Here is a 17567-nt window from a genome sequence, read left to right on the forward strand (position 1 = left end):
CCATACACAGTGCCAAAGAGTTCCTTTCTCAGGTTGAATCAGAAAAAGTTTCTCCCAGATCTGTCTCTCACTCTGCAGACCTTGGAAATCACAAACAGTCATATTCAATAGCATCTGGCACAATTCTGAGATAATTTTTCTAAATTAACTAACCAGGTGGTCCCTTTAGCTCTCCTTTCTATATTTTCACTTGCCCCAGCCTTGTCCATAAAGAACTTGGTGTTGTGAATTTGGGGGTGGAGGTGGGCTGTTGCCTGGATCCCTTCCCCATTCCTGGATCCAGCAGGGATTCAATTGCTGAATTAGCCAGCCAAGGACCATAATGGCCTTCAAAGTGTGGGTCATTAAGGAAGTGGCTCTGTACCAGAGAATAACTGTCTGCTAGTTAGAAAAACAAAAGCAGGGTTGTGTGTGAAGCTAGAAGCAGGCTGGGCAGAACTGCAGGCTGGGCAGCTGGGAAACAGAGTCATGCCTGATTCTTGCTGGGATCCAAGGCTGCGGCTGTGGGAGAAGCAAGACCCTCTTGTGAGCCCCTCAACTGTAGCCTCAGGTGGTCTAGATGAGTAAATAAGCTAGATGGTGTTGTTGTCGTTTAGTCGTTTAGTCGTGTCCGACTCTTCTTGACCCCCTGGACCAGAGCACGCCAGGCACTTCTGTCCTCCACTGCCTCCCGCAGTTTGATCAAACTCATGCTTCAAGAACACCATCCAACCATCTCATCCTCTGTCGTCCCCTTCTCCTTGTGCCCTCCATCTTTCCCAACATCAGGGTCTTTTCTAGGGAGTCTTCTCTTCTCATGAGGTGGCCAAAGTATTGGAGCCTCAGCTTCACGATCTGTCCTTCCAGTGAGCACTCAGGGCTGATTTCCTTCAGAATGGATAGGTTTGATCTTCTTGCAGTCCATGGGACTCTCAAGAGTCTCCTTCAGCACCATAATTCAAAAGCATCAATTCTTCGGCAATCAGCCTTCTTTATGGTCCATCTCTCACTTCCATACATCACTACTGGGAAAACCATAGCTTTTACTATACGGACCTTTGTTGGCAAGGTGATGTCTCTACTTTTTAAGATGCTGTCTAGGTTTGTCATTGCTTTTCTCCCAAGAAGCAGGTGTCTTTTAATTTCGTGACTGCTGTCACCATCTGCAGTGATCATGGAGCCCAAGAAAGTAAAATCTCTTACTGCCTCCATTTCTTCCCCTTCTATTTGCCAGGAGGTGATGGGACCAGTGGCCATGATCTTCGTTTTTTTGATGTTGAGTTTCAGACTATATTTTGTGCTCTCCTCTTTCACCCTCAATAAATGGTTCTTTAATTCCTCCTCACTTTCTGCCATCAAGGTTGTTTCATCTGCATATCTGAGGTTGTTGATATTTCTTCTGGCAATCTTAATTGTGTGGTCGACACAGTCAAAGGCTTTTGCATAGTCAATGAAGCAGAAGTAGATGTCTTTCTGGAACTCTCTAGCTTTCTCCATAATCCAGCGCACGTTTGCAATTTGGTCTCTGGTTCCTCTGCCTCTTCTAAATCCAGCTTGCACTTCTGGGAGTTCTCGGTCCACATACTGCTTGAGCCTTCCTTGTAGAATTTTAAGCATAACCTTGCTGGCATGTGAAATGAGTGCAATTGTGCGGTAGTTGGAGCATTCTTTGGCACTGCCCTTCTTTGGGATTGGGATGTAGACTGATCTTCTCCAATCCTCTGGCCACTGCTGAGTTTTCCAAACTTGCTGGCATATTTAGTGTAGCACCTTAACAGCATCATCTTTTAAAAATTTAAATAGTTCAGCTGGAATACCATCACTTCCACTGGCCTTGTTATTTGCAGTGCTTTCTAAGGCCCATTTGACTTCACTCTCCAGGATGTCTGGCTCAAGGTCAGCAACCACACTACCTGGGGTGTACGAGACATCCATATCTTTCTGGTATAATTCCTCTGTGTATTCTTGCCACCTCTTCTTGATGTCTTCTGCTTCTGTTAGGTCCTTACCACTTTTGTCCTTTATTATGGTAATCTTTGTACGAAATTTTCCTTTCATATTTCCGATTTTCATGAACAGATCTCTAGTTCTTCCCATTCTGTTGTTTTCCTCTATTTCTTTGCATTGCTCATTTAAGAAAGCCTTCTTGTCTCTCCTTGCTATTCTTTGGAAATCTCCATTCAGTTTCCTGTATCTTTCACTATCTCCCTCGCATTTTGCTTGCCTTCTCTCCCCCGCTATTTGTAAGGCCTCATTGGACAGCCACTTTGCTTTCTTGCATTTATTTTTCATTGGGATGGTTTTAGTTGCTGCCTCCTGTATAATGTTGCGAGCCTCCACCCATAGTTCTTCAGGCACTCTGTCCAGCAAATCTAAATTCCTACTTTCTTCAGTTTAAGCTTGAATTTTGCTATAAGAAGCTGATGATCTGAGCCACAGTCAGCTCCAGGTCTTGTTTTTGCTGACTGTATAGAGCTTCTCCATCTTTGGCTGCAGAGAATATAATCAATCTGATTTCGATGTTGCCCATCTGGTGATGTCCATGTGTAGAGTTGTCTCTTGTGTTGTTGGAAAAGAGTGTTTGTGATGACCAGCTTGTTCTCTTGACAGAACTCTATTAGCCTTTGCCCTGCTTCGTTTTGATCTCCAAGGCCACACTTGCCAGTTGTTCCTTTTATCTCTTGATTCCCTACTTTAGCATTCCAATCCCCTATAATGAGAAGAACATCCTTCTTTGGTGTCACTTCTATAAGGTCTTGTAAGTCTTCATAGAATTGGTCAATTTCAGTTTCTTCAGCACCAGTAGTTGGTGCATAAACTTGGATTACTGTGATGTTAAAAGGTCTGCCTTAGATTCGTATCGAGATCATTCTATCATTTTTGAGATTGCATCCCAGTACAGCTTTCACCACTCTTTTGTTGACTATGAGGGCCACTCCATTTCTTTTATGGGTTTCTTGCCCACAGTAGTAGATATGATAGTCATCCGAACTGAATTCGCCCATTCCCGTCCATTTTAGTTCACTGATGCCCAGGATGTCAATATTTATTCTTGCCATCTCATTTCTGACCACATCCAACTTACCCAGGTTCATTGGTTCTTACATTCCAGGTTCCTATGCAATATTTTTCTTTACAGCATTGGACTTTCCTTTCGCTTCCAGGCATATCTGCAACTGAGCGTCCTTTCGGCTTTGGCCCAGCCGCTTCATCAGCTCTGGATCTACTTGTACTTGTCCTCCGCTCTTCCCCAGTAGCATGTTGGACGCCTTCCGACCTGAGGGGCTCATCTTCCAGCGTCATAACTTTTATATGCCTGTTGTCTTTGTCCATGGAGTTTTCTTGGCAGGGATACAGGAGTGGCTTGCCGGTTCCTCCTCCAGGTGCATCACGTTTGGTCAAAACTCTCCACTATGACCTGTCCATCTTGGGTGCCCTGCTCGGCATAGTTCATAGCTTCTCTGAGTTATTCAAGCCCCTTCGCCACGGCAAGGCAGTGATCCATGAAGGGGGTATATATGAATAAATAAATATATGATGGTATATATGAATAAATAAACCATATATCATTAACTCACATAACCCATACAGTGGTACCTCGGGTTACAGACGCTTCAGGTTACAGACTCCGTTAACCTAGAAATAGCACCTCAGGTTAAGAACTTTGCTTCAGGATAAGAACAGAAATTGTGCTCTGGTGCAGCAGCAGTGGGAGGCCACATTAGCTAAAGTGGTGCTTCAGGTTAAGAACAGATTCAGGTTAAGAACATACCTCCGGAAAGAATTAAATACTTAACCTGAGGTACCACTGTATATCATACAGTAAACTCAATCCAAGGAAACCAAACTCAGGGTGAGTGCCTGGAACCGCTGGGAACTTTCAGGACTCTGAGATCTCAACACACGGTCCCTCATCTAATTTGAAACTTTACCAGAGCCTGCTTAGCTTTGCAAATGTGCTAGCAGTTTTGTTGCTGCACCACTAGGGGTTGTAGGCAGATTAGCAAAAGCTAGAGGCCGGGAAATGTCCTCTGATTTTTTTTAGTTGCAAGTTGGTTTAAGCACGTTTTGTGTCTTGCTCTCATGGAAATATTAGCACATGATAAGTGGAAAGCAAGGAGCCAGGCTATATTTGACATGGTGTGGTTTCCGTTTCTAACTTTCATAAATGCTTCTTGAGAGTTCATCACCTCTCAACTACCCACGCTGGGTTTTGGAGGGGCAGTATTATCGCTAACCTGATTTCAATGGATACCACTTCTTTCCAGTCAAATACGGGAATAATGATGCATGAGAGACCAGTCACTGCTTGCTTTGTTACTGTTCTTTATTGTACTGCAGTTTGCAAAATGCTTTTTTTGTTTTTGTTTGTTTGTTTTTTACTGAAGCGTTTTATTGTTAGTCTCCAGGGGTATTTATGCTTCTCTCTCAGCCATATATGATCACAGACAGATACGATCTCGTGTTGTGACTTTGATTAGTGCATTTAATAAAATCTATCCAAACAGCAGAAAATACATCCTTTGTCTATTTGCCAACCATAGCTAAAACGGGAAGCCCCATCCTTTCCTCCTAAACATATTGCGCTTTCTCAAGAGTTTCTGGGAACACCATCACCGTTGTACGTTATATGTAATGTTCCTTAATGGGCGAGGCCACCGCCAGATCTCCTCCTTTTATGGAATCCTAGGATTTCATAGAATCATGTAGTTGGAAGGGATCCCCCAAGGATCATCGAGTCCACCGCCTGCAGTGCAGGAATCTCAATCCATTTTTGTGAATCTCACAAAACACATAATGGCGCAGGGTTTGGGGAGCACATTCTTTGGCCTGGCAGGTAGTGCTCAATGTGCCCACTCAAAATCATATTTAGTGAAGTTCGCCTTGGGGTGGAAAGTTTTGAACATGAAACTTAAATTCCCTGTACGTTATCTTCCTTCTCCCCTCCTACATCTTCCAAAGACACAGGTTAGCCTCTCCTAACAACCCCACTTATTATGGGCTCCCCTTTGGGGGCTTGTTCGCTCAGTTGCTTGCTTCTAGATTATAAATTATGGTTTTGTTTTTGTTTGAAATAAATCCCAGTAGCTTCTTTACATGTTATGGGGTGTTTGTTCATAGTGATTAATATCATCATTATAAGCATTAGACACTGTATAGTAAATTGAGTAGATTAGACAACTGGAGTTTACCGCAAAAGCACAGGGTTGACATATGATGTGTTTGTTAAACTGTGACATGCAAATCCGGGCTGAGAGGCAGGTGCAGATGTTTTTGGCACTTACCTACCAAAATACACTCTTCTTGCAAGAGATCTGTTCAACGTGAGTGGTTTGGGGGCAGAGGAGCCCCTAATACTGAGCATTTCTTTTGTGATTTGGGGTTAAGGGAGTATTGTGACCAGATAACTGCCTATAGACTCTCTTCAGTGTACCTAGAGAGTTGTAGAATATTTTTACAAGAGAATGGAAAATCTCAGGATGCCAGGATACTTAAATTCCCACTTTGGGTGGATACACGGCCTGCCTTAGAGCAGGGCTAGGCAACCTAAGGCCTGGGGGCTGGATGCGGCCCAATCACCTTCTCAATCCGGCCCGCGGATGGTCCGGGAAGCAGCGTGTTTTTACAGGAGTAGAATTTCTCCTTTTATTTAAAATGCATCTCTGGGTTATTTGTGGGGCATAGGAATTCTTTCATCCCCCCCCCCTCAAAATATAGTCCGGCCCCGCACATGGTCTGAGGGACGGTGGACCGGCCCCCTGCTGGAAAAGGTTGCTGACCCCTGCCTTAGAGTAAGAGCGGAGGCTGTTGTTAGGCTATCTCAACTGCAAACGGCTTTGCTCTGTCATATATGCTGCTGAGCTCCTCCCACTTTTTAAAATTTCAAGCTGAGTCATCTCTGTCTGTTTCTCCAGGTTGTGGTGTTTTAGAGACCAAATATGCCCCCCCCCCCCCGCCCCGTTGTAAAACTTTGCTTTTGAAGCTGTTATGAGGTGGAAGTGCCCCCAGCAACCAGCGCTGCAGGACATCTTTGAAATGCTTTTTCAAAAGCGCCCACATCTCCTTAAAGCGACCTCCTGTTTTGCCCAGGAGGCTTATCTTGTGCTTTCAGCTTAAGCAACCTCTTAGACAAGCAGATTTGTTATTTGCCCGGGTGAAAGACACACACACACAGAGAGAGAGAGTTTGTGTGTTGTAATGTGGCAAAGAATCGGTGGTTACGAAACTTCCCTATGCAATCTCCTCCATACGTCACCCGTAGTGGGTGTCTTCCCCCTCCCTTATTGGCTCCGGTTACAAGAGAAGGGGGGGGGGGCTCTTGAGAATTCAGTGACGCTTTTACTATGGCAGGTGGAACATGCATGCGGAATGAGATTCTCAGGTTTTTTTACAATGGGGATGAGAAAAAGTTTTGCACAACCTTCCGGTTTAAAGGGCCCCTTAATATGTAAAGGACAGCAACGAGGAGTTCAGCTTTAAAAAGCCTGGAGAAATTATTAACCACAATTTATGACGTCAGAGTTGATCTGATTAAAGGTTTGTTTTCTTGCTGGCAGAGGTGTGTTCTGTAGAGACTGGTTCTCTCTTCTTTGTTTTTTGTTTTGTTTTTTTAAGTTTCATTTTTGAACAGCAAACGGAGAAGCTGCTGCTCCAGCTGCGTGTGTGTGTGTTGTAAAAAGGATGGTGTTTCTCTAGCTGCCACGCACAAAACAACACATTTGACCATGAGGACTCTTCGCAGGTTGAAGTTCATGAGTTCGCCCAGCCTCAGTGATCTGGGCAAGAGAGAGCCGGCATCCTTGGATGAGCGGGGGACCCAGCAGCGACGGGCCTGCTCCAACGCCACCTGGAACAGGTACGGACTTGCACACACCCCCACGCAACCAGGCAGGCACCAGGAATTTCTTCCACAATAGCAGCCAGCGCTGCAAACAATCACTTCTGGCTCAGATTTTAAAGAGCATGTGCTGTGCTCACACACAGCAACAAGGCACGACACAGTCTGATTTTCATAGGAGAGGAAACCTCCAGGTTTTTCATGCTTCTAGCCCTTCTGTTAGAGCTGACATACATAGTTTTCTCTCATTTCATTCTCACTGGCAATGACTGTTAAGATCTAGAGAGCCCTTCTTCTTCTGCTGGCTATTATGTCTCCTGGTTGCTTTGCTTGTTGAGAAAGTAGGTGTAGTTTCTCCTTTCCCAGGGGAGGGTGGTTTGTTTATGGAACAGGAAAAACTGCATGTGTCTTGATGATGTGGGGGAGAGAAACACTTGAAGTGGGTTGTTAAATATATTTGTAGCTAGAAATAAATCACAGGGAGAGAGATTTACTGAAAGAATCTCTGCCATTTTTTTAACAAATAAAAAATGCCAGAGTTCCCTATATTATCACTAAGGTTTAACCATTATTGATGTTGGCATTTGAAGAAGAAAAAAGAGAGAAGCAGACCAAGTCACGACTATAATCTTAATCTGGCCCTTACTAAATGTTATATGCACGTGTGTGAAATGAAACCTCAAAAGACTTTTTTAAATATTTTTGACTAGAAACACTGGGGTGGGGGTGGCATTCATTTGAAAGCAGAGGAGTGGTGGTCTGGGAAAGGAAGGAGGAACTCTAAATTGTCGCCCGCCCCCCCGAAAAGGCCTTCTCATTTTTAGCCACTCTCCTGGGCGCTGAATGCAGGGGCAAAGGGCCTCCAATGGTTGGTGGGGCAGGCTTGTGTGGAATAATGCAGTCCCTTGGGAACCCAAATCCCAGGATGTTTAGGATTTTGAAAGCCAAAAACAGCACCTTTAATTGAGCCTGGAGGAGGAAGAGGAGCATGAATTTACTCATCCTCTTTACGCAAGTCTCTCAAGGCCATGTGCAATAAAAATCAGCAATTTATTTTTTTTAAATAGACAACGATGGCAGAGACCCATTCATCCAGGTGGCAAACCACACCATGAAAGAAAATGTATTAAACCGTTTCTGGAAAGTGCAAGTAGTGGTCACTTGTCAGATCTCGACAGGAATGCTGTTCCACAGAACAGGTAGCCATGCTGAAAGCCCTTTTTTGAGTTGCCATGGAGTGGGCTTCTGATCTTCTGGAACTTGTAGGAGCAGCTCTTCTGCAGTGACCTGCTGGATATATATTGGATAACACAGTCTCTAAATTAACCTGATCCTGAGCTGTATTGGGCCTTATATGTTAGTACCAGCACCTTTATCTTAGTCTGTAGCAGAGAAGACAATTAGTTGGCTGCTCACTCTGATGGCTCTGCTCTGCTTCCATGGTCAGAAACTATACGCTTCTGAATACCAGCAGCTGGAAACCTTAGGAGGGGAGAGGGCTGTTGCGTTCAGGTCCTGCTTGGCTAGACAGGCCACATGCTCTTATTCTTAAATTGCCAACCAGTGGAACTTCCAGAAGCAAGATGTTATATGCAGGTTCCCACAAGCAACCTGGCCACCGCATTCTGCACCAGCTACAGTCTCTTCACCAACCTGAAGGGCAGCCCCACATAGAGCACATGGCAGTGGTCCAACTGTGGCGCTACCAATGCATGGACAACGGTGGCCAAGCTGTCCCAATCCAGGAACAGTTGGTAACACTGTCCCAATCCAGGAACAGTGCCCCCAGGGATGGGTGGATCCAGGAGTGCCCTCAGATTACACACCTGCTCCTTCAGGGAGAGTGTGACCCCATCCAAGGCAAGCAACTTACCAAATTTTCAGAGCCAGTAAACATCCGCAAAGCCTCCATCTTGCCAGGATTCACACTCTTTTTTAATGCCCACTGCTGCATCCAGTCATCTTCTCAGCCAAACCCAATTCAGATGTTACAGAGAAACAGTGTTGGGTATCATTGGTGTACTGATGCCACCTCGTGCCAGATCTCTTAGTGACCACTCCTAGCAGCTTCATGTAGTGTTCAGTAGCACTGGAGACAGCATAGCACCTTGTAGTACCCCATAGTGTGGTGTAGTGGTTAAGAGCGGTGGATTCGTAATCTGGGGAACCGGGTTCGCGTCTCCGCTCCTCCACATGCAGCTGCTGGGTGACCTTGGGCCAGTCACACTTCTTTGAAGTCTCTCAGCCCCACTCACCTCACAGAGTGTTTGTTGTGGGGGAGGAAGGGAAAGGAGATTGTTAGGCGCTTTGAGACTCCTTCAGGTAGTGATAAAGCGGGATATCAAATCCAAACTCTTCTTCTCTTCATAGCTCAAGACCCAGGGGACTGAGAAGCACTCAGCCAGTGCTGTAACCATCCCTGGAGATAAGACAGGAAGCTCTGTATAACAGTGCCACCCAAATCCCATCTTCCATAGACAACCTAGAAGGATATCATAATCTATGGTATCAAAAGCCAATGACAGATTTATTAAGAGTCACAGGGTCACATCTACGTTATCCCTTCACTCCCCTTTAATTCTGCAGCTGTGTCACCATGACCTTTTCAAGCACCTTGCCCAAGGGGGGGGGGGATTTGTGACAGGGCAGTAGCTGTTAATACGCCTAGTCTTTAAGAGGGGGTGGTCCCCATAAGGAATAGGCTGAATACTACTTTCCTAGATTGATAATATTAGCAGCAAATCTGTTTTGGGATTGAACTTCAGTTTCTTAGCTCTCATCTAGCCTGTTGCTAACTCTAGGCATCTGCACAGAGTATCCATGATTATATCTGGACCACATGTAAGAGAGAGAGAGATGGGTGTTATCTCCATAATGAAATCTACCTCCATCTCCTCTGATGACTTCTTTCAGTGGTTTCATATAATTGATAGGTAGCCTGGGGGGCAGTGCAGAAGTCTGTGGAGCACTGTAGCTTAGCTGCCCCAGTGCCAAACTGCAGCCACCCAGCCCAACATTCTGCAAATGATCGTCAGGTAGGAATAAGTGTCAAGCAGTGTACCCAAACCAGACAGGCATTTCTGAAAAATATTGTGGCTGATTATATGCTGATGTGAGGTGTCAGGGAATGGACACATGCCTTCTGTCACTCTCCTATTACTGTTTGACCAGTGGCTGACCAAAGGCACTTCAGTTCCCAATCTGCCTAGAAGAAGGCAGATAAAAATGGCTCCAGAAAAAGAGCGTCATTCAGGATACCTGGAGCCTCACACCTACACACTTTGAACCAAGAAAAGGAGATTTGCAACTCAGTGATATCTAGTGAAATCACCAGGGTCCAGGAAGGTCTTCTTTAGAAGAATCTGCCCACCTGTTTCTAGCCACTGTTAATACTTTTTTAAGAGTTTGCCACCATCTAAGTCCTACTCATCAACCCAACCATTTCATTGTCTTAGCAGATCTGAGAATAAGAAGTGATTGTGTTGGTTGTCTGGGTCATCTCTGGTTTCTGGAGGTCAACCAGGGCATCGGTTTGTGCACCAACCAAATCAACTAGACACCCTTGCAGAGCTGTCTGGTCCTTCAGCCCTGCAGAGGTTAGCAAGAACCAGTGGCTGAAATCAATATACTCGCTCTGCTTTCCTTTACTCTGAGCCTCTCATTGGTTGGGCCACTTTAAGGATGAGATGGAGCATAACAGGTCAGGGGTAGGCATAGAGTATTAAGGGGGCAAGAAAATAGCATTACTGATAGCGGACTTGATTTGGCCCTGGAGCTACTGCTTGCTGTTCCCTAGTCTGTGAATCCACCTTGACAAACTCCTTAATCACACGCAAACACCATGGTAATGTCTTTTGACCTCAGTGGCCAGCCTTTCCTTATTTGGACTCGGGGTCTATTTTTTCTCTTGCCTTGTAGGTAAGCTGCTCTAATGCCCCCTGGCATATGTCACTACTTAGCTGTTTCGATTATCCACCTGACGTGACACTGACTTGTGAGATGCAAGACCTCTGCTCACTTAATTTGCATCCAGGCGAATATTGGGCATATATGTGCCCAGGTGCTATGATAGCCTGTTGTTGCAGCAAAAAAAATAGCATGCTGTTTGTTACAGAAAAAATGGCTTAAATTAATAAAATGTGTGTGCATATGAGTTTTGAGGAAGGGGAGAAACATACTTTGTTTTTACCCAATGCACACCCAGGCCACAGCAAGCACCGTCTTAGAAGAGACATTCTGTCTTGTACAGAAGAGAAGAGGCAATGCCACTCCTTAAAGGGCCTCTCAAAATTTGTGTACATCTGCTATAAAAAGTCATTTTGTAAAAACAAAAAAACAACAACAAAAGACCAGATTGTCGCCTGATTAATCCAGGGGACTTTTAAAAACGTTTAACTCAATATTGCAGACCTAATAAATATATTTATTATACTGACTAGATTATCTGTACATAAAATCCAGTTCAAAACTTGAGAGAGATGCTTTTCCTAACAAGCAGTAGAGTGGTTTCCTAAGAAATGTCCCAGTTTGTCAACTATTCATTTTACCATCTCTATTCAGTAGTATTCCTAGAAGCCATCAGATAGTCTCTCTGGACAAACTGAGTTTCCAATTGAAAGCAAACTTTGATTTTAAAATAAATTAAACAATTGTCCAGTAGCACCTTAGAGACCAACTACATTTGTTCTGGGTATAAGCTTTTGTGTGCATGCATACTTCTTCAGATACAAACTTCAGATACTAACTTTTGATTTTAAAAGTTACTTGACAGAAAATACAAGCACACTAAAAGCTTTTCAGCAAGAAGACACCAATATGTCTGTCTTTTGGGCAGTCTTCTCAGAAAGTTACAGTGCATTATAGTCTATGGAATCCACTTTTTTCTTTTACTTGTCCTATCACCCTGTAGCCATTGGGTGGTCAGTTGTAAAATCACACAGGGCTCCTTCACCTGTATTGTTAAATGGAAGAGCAAATTTCAACGGCTTTTGGTGTCTTCTGATCAACTTCCGTCTTCTTTTGAATCCAGCCACCCTATGGGGAGAAAAGAACGTAAGGATAAAATGGAGAGGAGCTGCAGCTGCTTCAGTCAGTCAGACTTCTGTTGTTTATGGCCAATGGCTATTTCATTATAAATTGCAATACATCAACAAGACGATCCACTTAAAATATATCGATTTTCAGAACTGCAAATGACCCAAAATTGAAATTGAAAAGTTCCCCAAATCATTTAGAACTTAAAAAAAAATCCTGTTGACCATCAATGGTGTTCTGCAAGTGCTTCATCTCTCCACTTCTTTTCAGTAATCTTAAAAAAAGTTGCACTCTTGGCTGCAATTAAGGATGTGAGCTTGTGACCGAAAATTCCTGGTCCGTAGGCAAGGACAAGCTTTGGCAGATCAGGGACCAGAATGAGAATTTTTGGCAGACCTGGTTCAGAAATTGGGGGATTTTGATGCAAAGACCACTTGGAGGTTTGTTTGGTTTTTTACAGTGAAGTGGCATATAAATTTGATAAAATAAATGCATTAAATGCAGTGATGAAGAGCCTTCCACCCAGGCACTGATCAGGCTCAGCAGGCAGTTTCCAACTCAGAGCCCTCACCTGACATCTTCCTTCACACTCTTGAGTTCTCCGAAGCTGTGGCTTGACTTCACACCACTTCTAGTTGTGACAAGATTGACATCAGGTGATTGGCAGCTGCTTTGGCACCTGTCCCTTCCCCAGGCCTGCCTAAGATTCACAATTGGTCTCAGCTTTTGGAATTCCTAGCATGCTTTCATTCTCTGCAGGGATTTCCCTTTGATTCCAAAGCTAATGTGAAACTGTCAGATCAAAGCAAGCCTTCTGCCTAGTTTCTGCTGTGCAAATTTATACTTTATAATTTCATGGCCTCTTCAGCTTTCCCATGAATCCTCAAAACAGCTTACATTGCCTGCTTCACAGCCTACACAAGCAAACCAACCTAACAGCAAACAGAAGCATAAATTACATTACCTACCAGTTTCATTTAATCACACAAAATTTGCATAGGATTAAAATAACTTCGATTCTTTACTTTCTTTGTGAAGTCTTTAGCTGCTTGTTGAAGTGGGGCAGGACTGGAATAAGCTCTAGAGTGCTGAAAACAGAACAGATAATAATAGCAAAAATGAATTCCAGGCTTTCTGATCTTTGGCCTAATTTCTAAGACCAAAAGGATAGGATATTTGTTTGTTTTCCTTTTTTGTGCCCCTTAGAAAAGAAGTGGCTGCTTGTAGGATTAACTGGTAGCGTTGGAGGTTGGGGGGAAGGAAGAGACAATGATGTAGAAAGAAGGGGAATATAAACCTGAAAAAGACAAGCGTCTTCAAATGGTGAAATTGATCAGCAGTGCAAGTAAGTAGACATTTTACACATCATGTAGGCCAAAATCCGCCCTCGTTGCTGAACTGCATGTGAAGAACAGGATCTGAGGGAAGGAGCTGCCACAGGTACCTGGTCTAACCACTCAACCTCCTTGTCACTGAGACTCTTCAGTGATGCCTCAAACCTTCACCCAGTTCCCCAAGTTCTCTATGACAGAGTCCTGGATTTCCCTGTCACAAACAACACGTTGCTCTTTCCCTGCTTCTGTTGTGAGTTGACTGGGACAAGGGCTTGTTGTTGGACGTTAGGAGAGCAGGATTATGGCCGGAACCTCTAACCTCTTCCCCCAGTCCCGGAAAACCAGTTTCCTCCCTTTCCGCAAAACAATAGTACGACCATGTTACTTAGAGCATTTGTTTATATATGATATCCTGCATTTCATGGATTCTAAAGAAGTGTATGAAATAATCTTGTAAAATCAGACCTTTGCTTAAAAGGTCTGCAAAGCCAGTTTTAAATGGATATTCCTTAACTGGGTACCTCGGTTTAAAAAGCTCCACTATCTTATGTATTCATGGGATCCAAACTCCAGGTCCTTATAGAGAAAGACATCCTTAGTTTGGTTATTTCTTTACAGTTCAGGGAAACAGAATAATCCACTGTACAAGGTTAAAACAAATGAGAAGACAGCAAAATAATAATAATAATAATAATTTATTATTTATACCCCAGCCACTCTGGGTGGCTTCCAACAAAGTACAGTGGTACCTCTGGTAAAGAACTTAATTCGTTCTGGAGGTCCGTTCTTAACCTGAAACTGTTCTTAACCTGAGGTACCACTTTAGCTAATGGGGCCTCCTGCTGCCGCACGATTTCTGTTCTCATCCTGAAGCAAAGTTCTTGACCCGAGGTACTATTTCTGGGTTAGTGCAGTCTGTAACCTGAAGCGTATATAACCTGAGGTACCACTGTATTAAAATGCAGTGGTCTGTTAAACATTAAAAGCTTCCCTAAACAAAGAAACATACCATAGGAGCAAAGGACACGACCCATTCAAAAGAAACCAGGCCTGGATCAGCAGAAGTGAAATCAAAATAGTTTTTCTGTCAGTTCTTTCCCTCAAAGCACAAGAAATCTATGCAACATTACTTTCATGTGAGATGTTCATCTTTTGTGTGTGCATATATTGCATAGTTCCCTCCATTTCTTCACATTTTAGTGTCCGTAAGAATGGGGACTATGCAGATAGCAGCAGACTGAGTCCTACTTGATGAAAAACTGTAAGCAGAGAGTGCAAGGAATCCTTATCAACACCTCATGTCGTAGCTGCAGCCATTTTAAGTTTGTGTGGGCGTCAGAGCACCCCTAGCTTAGATCTTGGGTTGCAAGTCATTTACTGGGGTCCACGGCAGGAAAGATTTGCAAAGTGTGTTAATCACAAGTCTTGTGCATATAAATGAGCTGGGGGGCTAATTTGCTGACTTCAGCATCTTCACATTACCATAATTAGGGTATAGTTTCTTGAGAAGATGTCAAGTGTTGCGCAGTATCTTACTCTTACGCAGTTCTGATCAATTATGAATAAGTGGCAGTTATTAAAGCTGAAGAATGCTATTACTTTTGGGAGTTCTTGTTCCCTTACTCTTTTTGCAAATTTGTCACCCTCACTTTTTGATAGCTCTAATGAGAGTTTCCACAGTCAGCTGGTTCAACTTGCCCAACATTGTCTGTAGGGAGGGAAGGGGGGGGGCAGCTCATGCAGGGAGAGTGGTCTCCCTGGGAGCAGAAATAAGGGTGGGGACACAGCAGTTGAAACTGGTAGCCATGAGCATCAGGGCTTAAGCATCATCATCACTGTATTCTGCTCTGGTCAGACCTCACCTGGAGTACTGTGTCCAGTTCTGGGCACCACAGTTCAAGAAGGACACTGACAAACTGGAACGTGTCCAGAGGAGGGCAACCAAAATGGTCAAAGGCCTGGAAACGATGCCTTATGAGGAACGGCTAAGGGAGCTGGGCATGTTTAGCCTGGAGAAGAGGAGGTTAAGGGGTGATATGATAGCCATGTTCAAATATATCAAAGGATGTCACATAGAGGAGGGAGAAAGGTTGTTTTCTGCTGCTCCAGAGAAGCGGACACGGAGCAATGGATCCAAACTACAAGAAAGAAGATTCCACCTAAACATTAGGAAGAACTTCCTGACAGTAAGAGCTGTTCCACAGTGGAATTTGCTGCCAAGGAGTGTGGTGGAGTCTCCTTCTTTGGAGGTCTTTAAGCAGAGGCTTGACAACCATATGTCAGGAGTGCTCTGATGGTGTTTCCTGCTTGGCAGGGGGTTGGACTCGATGGCCCTTGTGGTCTCCTCCAACTCTATGATTCTATGATTATATTAACTGGCTGGCTCTGCCTCATCATAGAGGGTTGTGGGACTGAGAGAAGGGTCTCTGCCAAAGATCTCAGAACTCAAGATAGGTTTGTATGAGGAAATGCCGTCTTTCAAAGACCCTGGACCCTGCTTGAGAGGGCAGGGAATGCTGATTTGCTACACCAGCTCACAGGCTTGCACAGTGGACATGCTTGGATTTGGACTGTTTCCATCACACAATGGTAGCCGGACTAGCTCAGGATCCAGCCAGGGCCGTAGCTAGGGGGTGGTGCGGTGGGCCCCCACTAGGGGTGCAGACAAGGAGGTGGGCGCAAAATCAGCTAAAAAATATGTCCAGCAGTTTGAGGCAGAGTTGTATAATCCCCATTTAGCAGAAAAACCTGTAGGTTCTGTAGATAGACGCAGACCTGCTTTAGGAGTGCGGCAGGGATTTTCCATTCCCTTCTGCTCTGAAAACTAAAGCCAAGCTGGTAATTCAAGAAGGAAAGTTTACTTGAGTGACACACGTTGCTCACCATGCTGCCTTGGGATGGTACCCCAGCTCAGGTACTGCTCACAAACAAACCACACCTGTACTGTATGGTAGATGGCTTGGTTTTCATGAAGTGTGGTGGTAGGACAGAGATTTTGGTGTCTGGGCCAGTTTGAGAAGAGTCTGCCTGCGTGGCCCATGATTCCTTGAAATGTGTTCCTTGAAATCAGAGTTTTCATTAGAGAGAGAGAGAGAGAACGAACTTCTGCCTTGAAGCATCTCACTACTTCCCCAGATCTGTGAGCCATTTAAGGCCCCGATTAATTTAGAACAAGTGAGGGACAAATGACACCAAGACTCTTTTGTTCCCCCTCCCATTAATTTATTAAGTAATAATAGTTAGGAGGGCCTGAGCAGTGTTTCATCTGATGCTTTACAGTAATTATACCATCTTTGTAATGCATAAAGATGTATTATATGCACATAATAATATAATAATTTAATACATAACCCACACATTATGATGAGGAACATTTTGCTGGTGGAAGAAATAAGAAAAGGATATTGAAATTGTACAATGGTGACAAAGACCCTAATCCTATGTCCTTGGTCCAAAGAATTTGTGCCTGAATAGTGGGGGTGTCTCGAGATCTTTTCTCTTCCAGAAGAGCTTTTCAGACTGCATGGGGATCACTTCTGAAGATCCCTGAATTTTAGGGGCTGCTTCTTGAAAGGGGACTTAGAAGCTGCACTCCTCTCGTGGAATTGGCTGTGAAGACCTTTGGATTCTGACCTGACCTGGCATTTAAGCAACACAACCTCCCATCATTGTTATTTTGAGCTGGGTTATGTTCAGCAAGAAACACACAGAAGAGTTCCTTTTAAGTTGGAGAAGAAAGTCGATTTTACTTTAATGTTCTCCCACATTTTGTACTAGTTTTATGTGTGCAGCAAATTTTTAGCTTGGGATGTGAAGGACTTTCAAAAATGCTAACCTCTACCCGCAGTCTAACGTCACCTGCTAAATAGTTAGATCAGCTTTTTGACTGGACTATGATTTAAACGAGATTCCTGCATTGCAAGGGGTTGGACTAGATGACCCTCAGGGGTCCCTTCCAACTCCACAATTCTATGATGCTGTGAGTATTACATACCCAGAGCAGATTATATCCCTCCTTGGAAGGAGGACTTTGTTCTCCCAAAGCCAGTGAATCAAAAGTGTTTCACTGGGTCATTTACAGAGCCGGAATATGCAATGCAAAGCATCACAGATCAGAAAATTATAATCCTATAAGCTTCAGAAGCAGAATTCTGTTACCTAGGTTGTTGTTTAAATCTGACAGACAGGATGAGCAACAACAACAAAGAGAACCTGTTGATTCATCCAAGGCAAAAGAACTGAGCGAGTGCTTTGGACTTGAAGACCCAGTTTCGGATCCTTTCTTACTCATGAAGCTGATGAGGCGGCCTTGGGCAAGTTGAACTCTCTCAGCCTAGACTAAAATGGATTCTTTGCACAAAGGATGGAATGCAGTGGAGTAA

General features: G+C 44.0%; 1 protein-coding gene and 1 long non-coding RNA gene across 6 annotated transcripts in view; both read left to right on the forward strand.

The window, feature by feature from the left end:
* PRR5 (proline rich 5) overlaps positions 1 to 17567 on the forward strand; it is an 84763-nt gene that overhangs the window by 45025 nt on the left and 22171 nt on the right. For 2 of the 5 annotated variants that reach the window (XM_083440882.1, XM_083440883.1), the window contains exon 3: positions 6722 to 6835. In XM_083440882.1, coding sequence (XP_083297008.1) covers positions 6732 to 6835 — 104 coding nt within the window. In that variant the 5' untranslated portion in view covers positions 6722 to 6731. Of the gene's footprint in view, positions 1 to 6299; positions 6517 to 6594; positions 6836 to 17567 lie in introns of those variants that run through there. The other 3 variants (XM_083440880.1, XM_083440881.1, XM_083440884.1) reach the window with 2 other exon arrangements.
* LOC310677788 lies at positions 8618 to 13132 on the forward strand. Its single transcript, XR_014511449.1, has 2 exons — positions 8618 to 8947; positions 9194 to 13132. It is a non-coding gene; the product is annotated as an uncharacterized lncRNA (long non-coding RNA).

Source organism: Podarcis tiliguerta (genome assembly GCF_965153285.1).
Source record: "Podarcis tiliguerta genome assembly, chromosome: 5".
In the NCBI taxonomy this organism is placed as follows: domain Eukaryota; kingdom Metazoa; phylum Chordata; class Lepidosauria; order Squamata; family Lacertidae; genus Podarcis; species Podarcis tiliguerta.